We start from the raw sequence: 14174 nt of genomic DNA, 5'->3' as shown, positions 1-14174 counted from the left end.
GTCTGTCTGTATGTCAAATACACAGCTTAAAAATAAAATAAAATATGTAATCCCATAGTTCTTGTAAATGTTGTGAAGGGCAGTTCTGGGTCAGTCCTCCTTTCTGTGATCAAGCTACTCATCTTGCCTGGTAGCCCTAGTTTTTTCACTTAGTGTTACTGCATTCTGCCCCTCACACTTAAAAGATCTCTGCAGGCAATCACCTCCTCTTTGATATCTTCTTTCGTCTTCTCTGGATTTTTGTTTTATTGTTTTCTTTCTTTTTTTCTTTTTTTGTGTTTCCAATATCTTAAATTTTAATGGTAGTTATATGATATTGCATAAAGGTAGACTACAGTAAATAAAGCACACATTTTAAAATCTGGAACCACCATTGAAAGGATAAAACAAAGTGTATAAACAGTGTACCAAATGAAACACTAAAAACCTGTGAGGCCTTATCACCAAAATCTGGCAAAACTTCTTAAGAAAAATATAATCCAATACCTTGGTAATTTTTAAATGTATTAGGAAGTAAAACCCAGAAACATAGAAAAAGAGTTATGCAGTCTGAACTATTTTTCGAAGGAATACAAAGTTGGATTAGAACTTAAAACTTGGCAATATAATCTACTATAGTCACAAAATATAAGAGGGAAGGCCCATGGTTGCCTGTGAGAATGCAGAAAAATATATTGTCACAATTTACCACCCACTCATAATTATTAAGAACTCTTTTATATTGGACATACTGCTGATTTTCCCTTTTAATAAGTCCGGGGATGGATCCCTTTAAAAGGGAGTGTAATAAGGGGAAAAAAACACCCTGGGAATAATAAGCCCATTTCATTAAAGAATGTATTCAGAAGGTCAAAGCTACACAATACACTATTAGAAATCATCATTTAGATAAAGCATTCATCTTTTCTGCTCTAATTTTTAACATGAACTTTAATAAGAATGGAAAAGGCATGGCAAGAATCATTTTCCCTCACAAGATTTTGAGAAGGGAGAAAGATAAGGCCATGTGTCTTGTTCTGATGAAGACTGAGCAGATGAACATGAGATTATTTGGAGCTCTGGGCCCCAGACCTACTTTCCCTCTCCTCTCAAAAAGTGTGAAAAGTTCCAGCCATGCAATTTAATGAATAGAAAATGCAGTATTCAGAGCAAAGCACAACATGAGTCTGAGAATCCCTTGTGAGAGAAAAGACTGGGCATCTGGATAGCTATGTCTTACTGCACAGTGACTGTATCCTCATTTCTTGCTAATGACATGCAACATCACATTTCCCCTCTTGTTCTTACATACCTAGGATATTTGCTGAAAGCAGGACACCATTGTTGAAAATTCTCTGTCGCATCAGCTGTCATTTGTTGCTGCTGTTTGTTTTTTCTTCTCATTATAGGAAACTTTATGTGACATCAATAAAAAAGACTATGAATTAGAGAGAGAACATGTTGGTGTGCATGGGAGAAGCTAAAGGGAGGAAAGGGAAATGATATAATTGTATTATAATTTCAAAGAATAATTTTTAAAAGAATTGTGGTGAAATGTTTTTTTTTATCATCTCTGACAATTATATCTTGAAAATGTATAGAAGGAGCAAACTGAAATGGTTCCTTTGCCCACAAATGATTTAACCATTGATTCAAATAGGTGGGATCAAAGCAGACTGCTAGTGCCCCCTCCCACTGTGGACTCTACACTACTGCTTAGTAAATGGAAAATGTTTCTAGAAATGGGGAAGTTTTCATTGGATCTCAGAAGAGCACCATGAGTCACTAAAAAGGTTCAGTTTGGTTAACCGGAATTCTGTGTTATTTCCAGTCTTGAGGTAATAGGGAAATAAGCTAACAAAATGAAAAGTATTCAAAATTATTAAAGGACTGGAGAGATGGCTCAGCAGTTAAGAGTGTTTACTGCTCTTGCAGGGGAGCGAGTTCAGTTCTCAGCACCAACACTGGGTATCTCACAACGACCTCAAACTTCAGCTCCTGGGGATCCAGTCCCCTCATTGGTTACCACATACACCTGTACACATGTGTCATATAGTTATACAAGCACACCCATGCACAAATTTCATCTTTAAAAGCATTACTATGGGGTGACTGTTACTTGAGGGCATAGGCAAGAGTGCATACAGTGTTAGGTTATTGCATTCAGTGCTCACTGTAACCCTATGGAAAGGTAGCCCTAGTGACAGTTGACTGGAATCAAATAATTTGCTAAAGTCGTAAATATACTGAGACATCAACCTGTAATATAAATCTCTCCTAAAGATTCAAAAACCAATTACTAAGTATTATTTTGCTTTAATTATCTGAGTTATCTGGTTGAAATATCCGGGTCACTGATAAGAGACTATTCCTACCTGAACTTAAGAGTTTCTTAACTGTAAGATGAAGAAGTCTGGTGTTCTGTGTCCTCCAGCTGTGTTTTTGAATTCTGTCCTGATCATCCCACCACCTGTAAATATAACCACATGGTAATGTCTTAAACAATACACACGTGCCTTACTTTGGTTTTCTGTTGCTGTGATAATTACCATGTCCATAAAACAAATTAGAGGGAGAAAAGATTTATTTCAGATTATAGGTCACAGAACATCAAAGAAGGACTCCAGAGCAAGGGCTCAAGACAGGAATCCAGAGGCAGGTATTCAAGCAGAGGCTACTACTTAGGCTTACTACTTAATAGCTTGCTTTCTGGCTCACATTCAGCTATCTCAGTCACATCATAAAGACCATTACAGAACAGACATATTTTGAACCATTATCCCATCACAAACTCTGATTTCCCTGTCTGATACTCAGGCCTATCATAAAATCTGTAATTAGTAACTATAAGAAGGTATGTACTTTAGATTTTTTTTGTCCTACGTATGATGATGTATCATTCAGCAATATGACACACTTCATAATGACTCCTATAACCCAATATGCACTCTCTCTTTTGAGATATGTGTTTGTTCTTGGTGTCATGTGCTCATTCATCCAATCAGTTTCCTCCAGCATTCACAGCGTTTTTACTCACATTGAGCAATGGTTTTTTTACTGAACCTGGAGCAAGGCTGGCAGGCAGAGAACCCCAGTAACCTTCTGTTTCTAGCACCAACAGCACAGTTGTTAGAGACTGCAGACCATGACACACTTTTACAAGCTCACTTGAATATGTGCACAAAGGTACAACCATGAAACATCTATCTAATTGAACAAATTAGTATTCCAGCTCTTATACTAGGGAAGGAGAAGTGCTGGGGATTTGAACTCATGTTCTCTAGCTTGCTCAGCAAATTCTCACCTGCTGACATATCTCACCTCTTCATCCAAAGTGTACATTTTAAGAAGTACTAACTAAATAAAAGCATGGAAAATAAAGTAAAGTCTATGGAATGTCTTCCAAGAACACTACTGGGCATTGCCTACTTGTTCTCCATGAGTTAGAAATAATCAATACAAGAAATATTTCAAATTCAATCTGTGCAGAAATTATTATTTAGGTTTATTATTTTTCTTATTTGTAATGATGTGTCAATATTTTTGAATATATTTTTAACTACAATTTAGTATTAAGTGCAAACAAAAATAGCCATTGCCATCATGAACATGGCAATCAGAGTTAGCAGCAGTATTATGTTAAAACATATTTTTCTCTGAAAATTAATTAATGAATTTTTTTTTGCTTAGAGGGAGAAAGTTTTAGAAGAAAATATTCAGAAAGACGAAGAAGAGAGACATTCAAAGGAAGAGACAAATTGTCTTCCAACACTATGTAACTATGGTGCACAAGCTACAGAGATGGCCTGCCATGGGCCAAGGACGTTAGGAACAATCTTACTAGGAATACAGTTAGCTCCTAACTTCATCAGTCAGGAGATGGAAGGAGTCCTTTCTTATCTGGTCTTTTCTTGTCTCTCAGGTAGTGCTGGCACCCCAGTGATGTTTAACAAAAATGGGGATGCCCCTGGGCGATATGATATCTTCCAATACCAGACAACAAACACCACCAACCCTGGTTATCGTCTCATTGGTCAGTGGACAGATGAACTTCAGCTCAACGTGAGTTCTGATTGTTTCTCTCTTTCCCTGGTATGATAATAATTGGGATATTAATTTGGTCAAATAGATGTTTGCTTTCTGATTGTTTATGCACATATAAAGGGAGCTTGCAATTGGTTCCAGGCTTCATGAGGATACCCATCCATCCACTAATACTACAATAATGATGGTAGTGATGACAACAATTGTGTGCATTGGGTTTGGTTGAGGGGATGCATGCATGTGGAAATCAGATGAAAACTTGAAGGAGTCAGCTCTTTCTGTATACCTTAAGTGTTTCTGAGATCAAGCTCCAGTCTTCAATAATGGTAGCAAAAGGCTTTACCTACTGAGCCATATTGAGGGCCTGTCATTGAGTTTTTATACTAGTCTTTAATTCTGTGACAATTTTCCTGGAATCTGACTCATATTTCTAATGAATTTCCTAGTACCATTTTAAATACTTTGTGAGAGAGACCATTACCTCTCTCTTCCTTTCTTATTTGATAGTAATAATTTTTTAATGATTTTGATGTCATTCTGTTTTAAAATTTTCTATTTCCATCCATTCGTATGCAAAATTCAAGACGTCATTGTTTTTTACTGCTGAGTAGTACTCTAATATGTACATATTCCACACTTTCTTCATCCATTCTTCAATTGAAGGGCATTTAGGTTGTTTCCAGGTTCTGGCTATCACAAATAATGCTGATATGAACATAGTTGAACAAATGCTTTTGTAATATGATAGGGCATCTCTTGGGTATATTCCCAAGAGTGGTATTTCTGGGTCCTGAGGTAGGTTGATCCTGAATTTCCTGAGAAACCGACACAATACTTTCCAAAGTGGTTGCACAAGTTTACATTCCCACCAGCAATGGATGAGTGTACCCCTTACTCCACAACCTCTCCAGCAGACGCTATCATTAGTGCTTTTGATTTTAGCCATTCTGACAGGTGTAAGATGGTATCTCAAAGTTGTTTTGATTTGCATTTCCCTGATTGCTAAGGAGGTTGAGTATGACCTTAAGTGTCTTTTGACCATTTGAACTTCTTCTGTAGAGAATTCTCTGTTCAGTTCAGTGCCCCATTTTTTTAATTGGGTTAATTAGTATTTTAAAGTCTAGTTTCTTGAGTTTTTTATATATTTTGGAGATCAGACCTTTGTCTGTTTATTACCCAATAGTAACATCTTTGGGTAGTATCTTTTTCTTTCTTTAGAGTGTAATCTTAACTGAGCAGCTACTTCCTTGTCAATGTCCCTCTGAAAAACCAAGCACATTCTGTCTTACTCTATCTTTATGTCCTCTTTGGTCCTTGACTGGGTTGACCGAGACACATGCAAACTTGGGGTTGGGTGGGCTGTAAGCAGAACAATCACTTTAATTGGTCTCTGACTCAAATATTGAATTTATCTAGAAATAGCTTTGAAGGTATCTACAGAATTATAGTTGGCCGAATACATGGGTGTCCTGGAGTCCAGTCATGTTAACACATAAAGTGGATCATCATAGTCATCATTCCAGATAGCCCATTCTGTATCTCATTAAAATGTGGAAATAATGTGTGTAGCCTTCTCCAGGCTGTACCTCAGGGGTCACTGTTATAATTAATGAAATAGAGTCTGACACATGAATTACATACAATTCTTATGAGGGATGAATTCAATGAGCTTGCTGAAGGACTCCCAGATTATACTCTAGTTGCTAATGGCTGGATGAGAATTCTTATGTACATGGAAATATCACACATGCTCAAAAATTGTTTCGTCCTGAAGCGTATACTGAGAAACACTAATAAACCAATTTAATTTCCTCTCCTAGGTATAATCATAATTTCTGCATAAGCCAAAATGCTGCAAGTCTTGACTATATGTCCTTAATCTTGGATGACTACATTTATACCACAGGGAAACCAACAAAGAATAGTTAGGCAGGCCACATTGCTTTGATTTTGATTATTATTATCACTATCATTATTATTATTTAGGTTTCTGAGACTAGAGTCTCACTAATGTAGTCCAGGCTGACCTCAGACTTTCTAGCCTCTGGTCTCAATTTCCCAAATGCTGGAGCCACAAAACTGAGTCTAGCTTTTCATCACTAAATCTTTGATTTACTTTCTGAGAGGCTTTTCCTTTTGCTTTCCATTTCTGTTTTTAAATATAAGTTTAGCATGTCTTGGATTTGGCATGACTTCAGCTGCTTCCTTGGCTCCTGTCCTTAGCCATGCTTGGCACATGATAACTGGCTTCATCATTCTTAGACACCAGATCACAGCCATTTGGATGGTAGTCCTCAAGGGAGGGAGAGCAGCCAAGTGTAAGTGAAGTCGGCACAGAGTAATGTATGAGCTGAATAAATGGCCAGTAGTGTTCTTGCCACTTCCTAAATATAACAACCTGTTTCTTTCTTTCTTTTTTTATAATTGCCATCTTAGACATCTCTTTATTAGGACCCATGTTCATGAATTTTGCAAATACAAACAGGTACTCAGCAAATACATCTAGTTTTGAAACATTTTATGGCTCTGTACACTTCCTTCTAAAATGTGGAGTGGTTCATTATTTGTCAGAGAGACAACTCCGTCCTCAAGTCACCAGACAGAAAACAGAAGCTACCCTCTGAAAACCTGTTTTGTGGGCTTCCCTTTAAAAACTGCAGGGCAGGACGACTGTTCAAGATTCGTTTAGAATGACCAAGAGACATACTCGTGTAGAATGACCATTCAGTAAGCTGTTATTGTTTTGTTTCTTAGATATCCTACGACAGGTACCATGAAAAGCAGTAGGTAGATACACAGAGAAAATAAACAAATGTAAAACAACATCTCACACAACTGACCACCTAGCACACAGCTATAAGATACACAATTGAGCAAAGATGCATACGAAAATTACAATGTGCAGTTGAGAGATGACAGGAAACACAATAGTAGAAATGGGAAAGGGGTGATCCAAGGAATGCAAATTTACCAATGTGAAAATTAGGAATGATGGGCGGCAGGTCAAAAGGCTTAGTCAGAGATAGTGAACCACTAGAGAATAAGGGAGAAAAAGTCATAAAATTTATGGGACTAACATGCAGTCATATTAATGTAGGTTCTTGCACACCATGGGAAACTGCTTTCTTTTATTTCACAGATAATTTAAAATCTACTTAAAATTAAGCAAAGGTGTGACTACATAGAAGCAAAATAAAAAAATAATGTAGATTATTTTAAAATTTAAAAATAATGCTCAGTGAGTAATGTTGTCCCACAATCCCTAGCACCTACATAATAAATGGGTGTGGAGGCATGCACTGTAATCTCAGTACTGGAAAAGCAGAGACAGGAGGATCTCCAGGACTCACTAGCTAGACAGCCTAGTGCATTTGGTGAACCCCAGGTTCTAGTGTGTTGTAAGGAGGATGCTTGTTCGTTTCCCTGCTGCACAGACCCCCGAAATAACCACACAGAAACTATGTTAATTCAATCACTGCTTGGCCTATTAGCTCTGACTTCTTATTGGCTAGAGTTTACATCTTAATTTAACCCATTTCCATTATTTTATATTTTACCTCGAGGGTCGTGGCCTACTGGCAAGGTTCCAGTGTGTCTGTCTCCAGTGTCAGCTCCAAGGCTTCTCGTGACTCTTGCCTCCTTTCTTCTAGCAAGCAGTTTAGTTTTTCCTGCCTAGCTCTACTCTACCCTATCACAGGCCTAAGGCAGTTTCTTTATTAACCAATGGTATTCACAGCATGCAGAGGGGAATCACACATCACTAGTGAGATATACTGTCTCAAAGAACAACTTAGACATCATCCTGAGGAGATGCTAGAGTGTGACCTTTTGCCTACAAACACACACACACACACACACACACACATTCTTCATTGGTGAACAGATAATGAATTGTAAGAGGAAAGACTGGAAGTAGAAAAATCAAGTAAGAGTCTTTTACTGTTATCAGAGTAGAATAAAATGCCGGGGGGGGGGGCATGCCTAATCACCCTCAAACTTCACTGTTCATCAGAGCCATCTGGAGGCTCATAAAATCTCGGAAGTAGGGCCCATTCTCTGAGTTTGATTCATTAGATCTGAAGCTTATGCAGGACCTAAAGTTTGCTTTTCTAAGAAGTCCCCAGGGAGTGCTGATAATTGTTTGAGATCCTTGTCTGAAAACTCTATTTGACCATGGAAATGAAGTTAAGTGAGTGGTGGATGTGTCTTATTTGAAGGGCTTTGTGGCTTCTGGAAGTACTTTAGATAATATGGGATGCTGAAAGTGGCAGGATGAAATCAACAATTCCAATTATTTGGAATTTTTAAGCATGTGGGACTTCCTAGACCTGCAAGAGTAAGATAGGCATAAAGAGGGGTATGGAGGTATAGCCACACAAAAAGTGTTCATTATCAGTCTATACATGTCTTGAAAATCAATGTGAAAAGACATGGAGAACAACAAGGAATCCCCCAGGCCTTAAACATCTCCTGGAAAATGATACCATTCTTTTCTACTACTCCATACAGGATATCTAATATGCCTAGAGAATTTGCTTGAAATTTTTTTGACTCTGGTATGAAGAGATCTCTGACCTGGCATTAAATAAGCATTTTATACCATTTTGTGACACTAATGGCAGTGTGGTAGGGTGAAAGAGTTTATCACTTAAATATCACATGGATGCCTTATTTTCCTCTTGGATTTTATTGGAAGGATAAGATGGATGACTGAGGCACATACAAGGCCATTTTGACAGGAATTACAGGTGGTAAATTCAAATGACAAGGTCACTGAGTTAAGTGGTTTGGATAGGAGGTCGCTGTGTGGAAACCTTTCATTGTGAAAGGGAATTCAATCACTTGAAGCAGGTGGTTAAAAATAAAACATAACTCTAGTCTTCACGCTGTACCGCACCCTGCACACATGGAGGTTCAGAGCCACGGTCAGGTGTCCCATCTGGTGACTGGTCTGGGTAACATCACTTTGTCCATGTTGTCCATTTAGTTGTGCCTGTTGTGATTTTTTTTTTTTTTGTAACTGCTAGAGCAGAATTTGAGCAAACATTGCTGTTGGTTCACTTTTTTCTTTTCAGTGGAACAAAACAAAGCATTTGAAGTAATGGTTCTGCTTCTCATTTTCAAAGACTCAAGGGTGCTCTTTCAATCCCCAGCTACATCTTTTCTAACAAATGAAATTTTTAGGAGTGCTTCCTCTGAGGTCAGTAATTGCAAATTAGTTTCTGAGCCAATGTAGTTTTCAGTTTTCAGCATCCCAGTGCTGCAGACCAGGTTGCCCAGCTTTCCAGGATATGGTCTTCCTGAATGCGGGTGCCTAACGGCGTGCCATCTATTACAGAATATCTCATGTGTCCTTCTGTCAAGCATTGTAGCCCTAAGACTCTATTCCCCTGTAGTTTAATAAAAGATGACTATGTGACATGCTGCTAGAATATTTCTGCATGGACAACAACAGCAACAACAACAACAAAATTCTGCAGGGGGGGATTAGAAACAAAGAAATCATCAACTCAGCCCTTTGAAAATACCTACAGGAATAAACTTGATTCAGTTACTCATGCTTCTATTGTACCATGAAGAGATTTCATGAAATAACTGCAGCGGAAAAACAGACACAATTTCTGGGTCAGGCAATGACAACCCATGAGCATGCTAGAATAAGCAGGGGTGTGTCCCTGTGTTTTGAGAGCACAGACTACAATGAAGAATTTATAATATTCATGAGATATTTTAGGACACATTGCTATTATCTTAAGGAAATCTATCAAAATGTTTTATTCCATCAGTATCTGGAAGGGTCAGTAGTATTTTCCTCAAAAGGGATGAGAAAAAAATGTGTTTGAGAATGAATAATGCAGTTTTGTTTCAAAATTGAAGTAGATGTCAGGAAAAAGAAATAAATGGAGTGTGTGTGCTTAAACCTTTCCTGTGCCTATATTTAAAGCACTGTATGAGCTATTTGTTATAGAAACAAAAGTGGTAATGTTTTGCTTCGATACATGCACTTTAACAGGTATATGCCTTCTGTAATGTTAACATTGAGGAGGAGATAACCAAGGGACAATTGTCAACCCCACCCTGGAAACAAGTTCTTCCTTTTCTTAAAAGTGATTTTCTTTAAAAGTATGATCTTTAATTTATCTGAAATTAGTAGAAAATTCAGATGTATCCAAAATGTTAATCATGTAAATAGTAGAAATCAAATAGCATAACATTAAAGTTTTGTTGTTTTCTTTTTAAGATTTATTATTTTTGCTTGGGAACTGGTACCCAGTGTGTGCGTTTAATCTGAGTGCTTGGACCTCAGTGAGTTCAAGGTCAGTGTGGTCTACAAAGTAAGCTCCAGGACAGCCAGGCAACCAGGACTGTTAGACAGAGAAACCCTGTCTCAAAAAACAAAGAGGTTTATTATTTTTATTTTGTATATGCATCAGTGTGAGTACATGTACCACAGAAGAAAAAAAAGAGGGTCAGATTCCCTGGAACTGGAGAGCTAGAACATACTGGAGTCAATACAGGGTGTTTTAAAAGAGCAATGCGCTCCTAACGATCGAACCATCTCTTCAGCTGCCTTAATGGGCAAATTAATGCTAGTCTTAATGGGCAAATTACCAGAGGTTTGATTCTTTTTGCGAGGAAGCCAAGGGAATTTTGTTGAGTTTTGTATAAGTGACTCAAGTTCTCATAAATTTACCTATTTGTTGCTACAGCAGAATAACTTGGGGAGACCCTAAGGATTCTGGGGGTTTTCACCTCTTTCTATATTTTTCATTGTATCAAACTTACAATTAATACTTGAATATTACTGTAGGATCGGGTCATTTCAGGCTCTCATAATCTCCAAGAATTTAATCCATTCATATTTTATGTGCATTAATATGCTCAGCATTGTGATGTTTTTTCAGTTAATGTATAAATCATGAAACATGAATATTGGATGTTTTTCAACACCCATGTCTCCTGCATTAGCCTCCATTTCTTTATAAATGGTTCTCAAATGCCAGGACAGCAACAGATTCAATGTAAGTTAAATATTGGCCATGGTGACACTGAGCCAAGGCTGTTCACAAACTGTTGCATGGCTACTACCCTGTCTGAGTAGTCAATATGCTATGCCTTTGTATAGCAAGTGAATGCACCTCAAAAGTTCAGGGAGCTTGTGTTTGAGACTATAGTGTATAATTTCCAGGTAAGAAAATTCAAAACCCAGAAAGAGAAATTGGATCTGTGTCATACTGTTTGAGCCTAGGAAGCCCTTCAGTGAAAGCTGTTTGAATGTCTTTTGGGGGCTTCTATTGTTATCACATTGGAAGAAGAATTCAAGTAAGATAGGGTTCAACTACAATCTTACCCACAATTATAACCAACATAGAAACAATAATCAGTATGTGAAGGAAACACCTGTAGCCCCAATAGTTGAGGATGAGAGGCAGGATGGTCAGGAATTCAAGGACAGACAGAGCTGCACTGACAGTCTCTGTGAGGTGATACAGCTAGGAGAGGTGTGTGCTTTCACCCTGGGGAGATATGAGAGGGAGAACTGACAGCATGAGTTCCATCATTGGACCCTGCAGAGTAGGGAGAGAACCAGCTGCCAGTTGTCCTCTGTCCTCCACAAGCCCTTCCACTAGCACAGGTTGCATGCGTTAATTATTTACTTAGTTTTGAAATGAATGAACTAGATGTAGCTTAATGGTAGAATGCTTGAGTGATGTGCTCAAGGCTCTGGGGTCCATCGCCAGCATTAAAGAAAAAAGAAGGGAAAATAGATCTGAGCATAGTTAGGCTGAGAATGGAAAAGAAAAAGAAAACAAAACTGAATCTCACTTTATTGGACAGAAGTTTTCACGGCACTAACTAAAAATTAATCTTTAAGGTTTTAATTTTGTTAAATACTAAATCTTTCACATTGGCTATAATTTTTACTATTGCAGACATTTAAAGACATAACAATATTTGACTTCAAAAATTACCATTTATTAAAACTAGGCATCTGAAATCAATACTTACTTCTACCTACCTATAAGACTACTAATCACTCAATTGTTTGATAATTACAACAGTAAAATGCTTATTAAAAATCTAATCACCCTCAATTTACAATGTAATTGGTTAGCGTAGGGCAATAGCCATACTTATACCAATATTGGCAGAAAGAAAAATATGTTTATTTTCAAAACATAGTACTTCAGGTCTGGAGAGAGAGCTGAGCAGTTAAGAGCATTTGCTCATTTGCAGAGGACCCACGTTCAGTTTCCAGTACTCAGGTCAGGTGACTTATAACTGCCTGTAACTCCAGCTCCAGAGGGTCTATTGTCTTCTTCTGGTCTCCACAGCCACTGTACTCAGGTATACACAGGCATAAAATAATTTAAAATATCTCAAGAGAAAAACCTAGCACTGCTTCAGTTCCACTTTGAATACTTGTTTAATGATCACAGCATGTGGCTTGTCATAGTTAATACTTCTTTTCTTCCAACTTACAGTTATTTGTAAGTAATTAGGTCTGCAGTCATTAGAATTGCTGTAAAACAGACTTTTCCTGGGTAGACACAATAACAGGTCTACAGAGCCCAGAAAGGGACTCTAGGACAGAACCAAGTAAGGGTTGCCCCAATGGACAATTTGTCAAAAGTCTTCCAAGTTTTAGTTCTCCTAAACATGTGACACTGTAGTGTCCTTCTATTTACCACCTGAGGTTCATGAGGCTCCTTTTTACTGATGAAGGCAATGTTTCAATTTGGAGGAATGTTGCAATTCAGAAGAGCATACCAGACAAGAGAAGGTAAACTTCTGGGTGGTTATGAGTCTCAAGCCTACGGCTGGTAGCTTTAAATCAGAATTACCGTCACTGAATTAAATACATGTAGCATACCTGAGACATAGTAAATATTCAGCATGCCTTAGCCACTGTACCAACAATGAAAATAATAATGCAGCAGTGATAGATCCTCACATGAACTGTAATTCTTCAACAGGTTAATTTCTAGTGCTAATGATTTTTCTTATGACTCAACATTTACCTGAATACTTAGCATATAGATATATCAAATTCAATATTAGGTGAATGGGAAGATGAAAAACTATTGTTTTCTACAAATTATGGAACATGCTAACTTTAATTTGGCATTCCAAAGACAAGATTAACCCAAAATTCAACTGGAGTCAGCAACTTTACATAACTCAGTTAAATGATTTAAGAATTTGACTTACAGCTGAGAAGGTTGTGCACACCTTTAATCCCAGCTCTTGGGAGGTAAAAGCAGAGGGATCTGTGTTTAATTGGAGGCCAGTCTAGTCTACATAGAGAATTCCAGGCTAGACATGGCTACATAATGAGCCATGTCTCAAAGGAAAAGAAGGTTGCTTTACCACATAGGTTCCCGTGTCTCTTCTAGGAGCTCTGTAGTCTTCTTTGGGTCACAGAGATATGCTGGTTTGGCCTTTAAATAATATGAGAAAGAAAAGAAGCAAAAGAAGAAAATAATTGGTTGGGGGTTTACTCCCATAGATTTTTACTTCTGGAAACCTGCTGATGTTGCTTGAGAACATGAGATAAGATTATTGCTCTTGTGCAGAAGACATTGGGTGTTTCTGCTTCCAGTAGAGTGCGCCAGTAAGGAAAGGATGGAGTACCATCCTAACTCAGTTTTCATTTCTTCTTTCTCATGCTGTTTATAGGACAAATGAAGCTAGAATGATTTTAGGAATACAGAGATTTAGTCTATAATCATGCCCGTGTCCTGTTGTGAGCTCTCTGAACCTCCATGAAGAGACATGCTCTGAAAAGATGTCATTTAACTTGCCAGCAGTGTGGCAAGTCTGATCTGAAATAGTACAAAAACCATTTCCACATTCCAGGGTCAATTGCTCTGCATTTGTCAGCTAACCACATATGAGAACAAAATCTGAACAGAGCAGGCATATTTAAACATTAACGACTTAACGTTCTATTGAAAATCAGATGTATATATTCTTGGGTTCTCTGAAATATCACCTCTGGCAATAATATGCCTTATTCCTACACAGTCAAAACTGATTAGGTCAAAATCACAACTTGAGTTCTCTTTTTACCTTGGACCCTATCTATCACTCCCTCCAGCCTATTACCCAGTTGGCTCTACTTAGCTCCCCAGAACCCCATAACTCCT

At 37.8% G+C, this 14174-nt stretch overlaps 1 protein-coding gene across 3 annotated transcripts in view; it reads left to right on the top strand.

Annotated features, from left to right (window-relative positions):
- Window positions 1-14174, top strand: part of Grm7 (glutamate metabotropic receptor 7) — an 897233-nt gene that overhangs the window by 594109 nt on the left and 288950 nt on the right. For all 3 annotated transcript variants that reach the window (XM_057768699.1, XM_057768691.1, XM_057768684.1), the window contains exon 7: window positions 3902-4041. In XM_057768699.1, the coding sequence (XP_057624682.1) occupies window positions 3902-4041 (140 nt within the window). The remainder of the gene's footprint in view (window positions 1-3901; window positions 4042-14174) is intronic.

The sequence above is a fragment of the Chionomys nivalis genome, chromosome 1, assembly GCF_950005125.1.
Source record: "Chionomys nivalis chromosome 1, mChiNiv1.1, whole genome shotgun sequence".
Lineage (NCBI taxonomy): Eukaryota > Metazoa > Chordata > Mammalia > Rodentia > Cricetidae > Chionomys > Chionomys nivalis.
The sequence above is the reverse complement of the archived record's forward strand: the minus strand, read 5'-3'. Positions and strand labels throughout refer to the sequence as shown.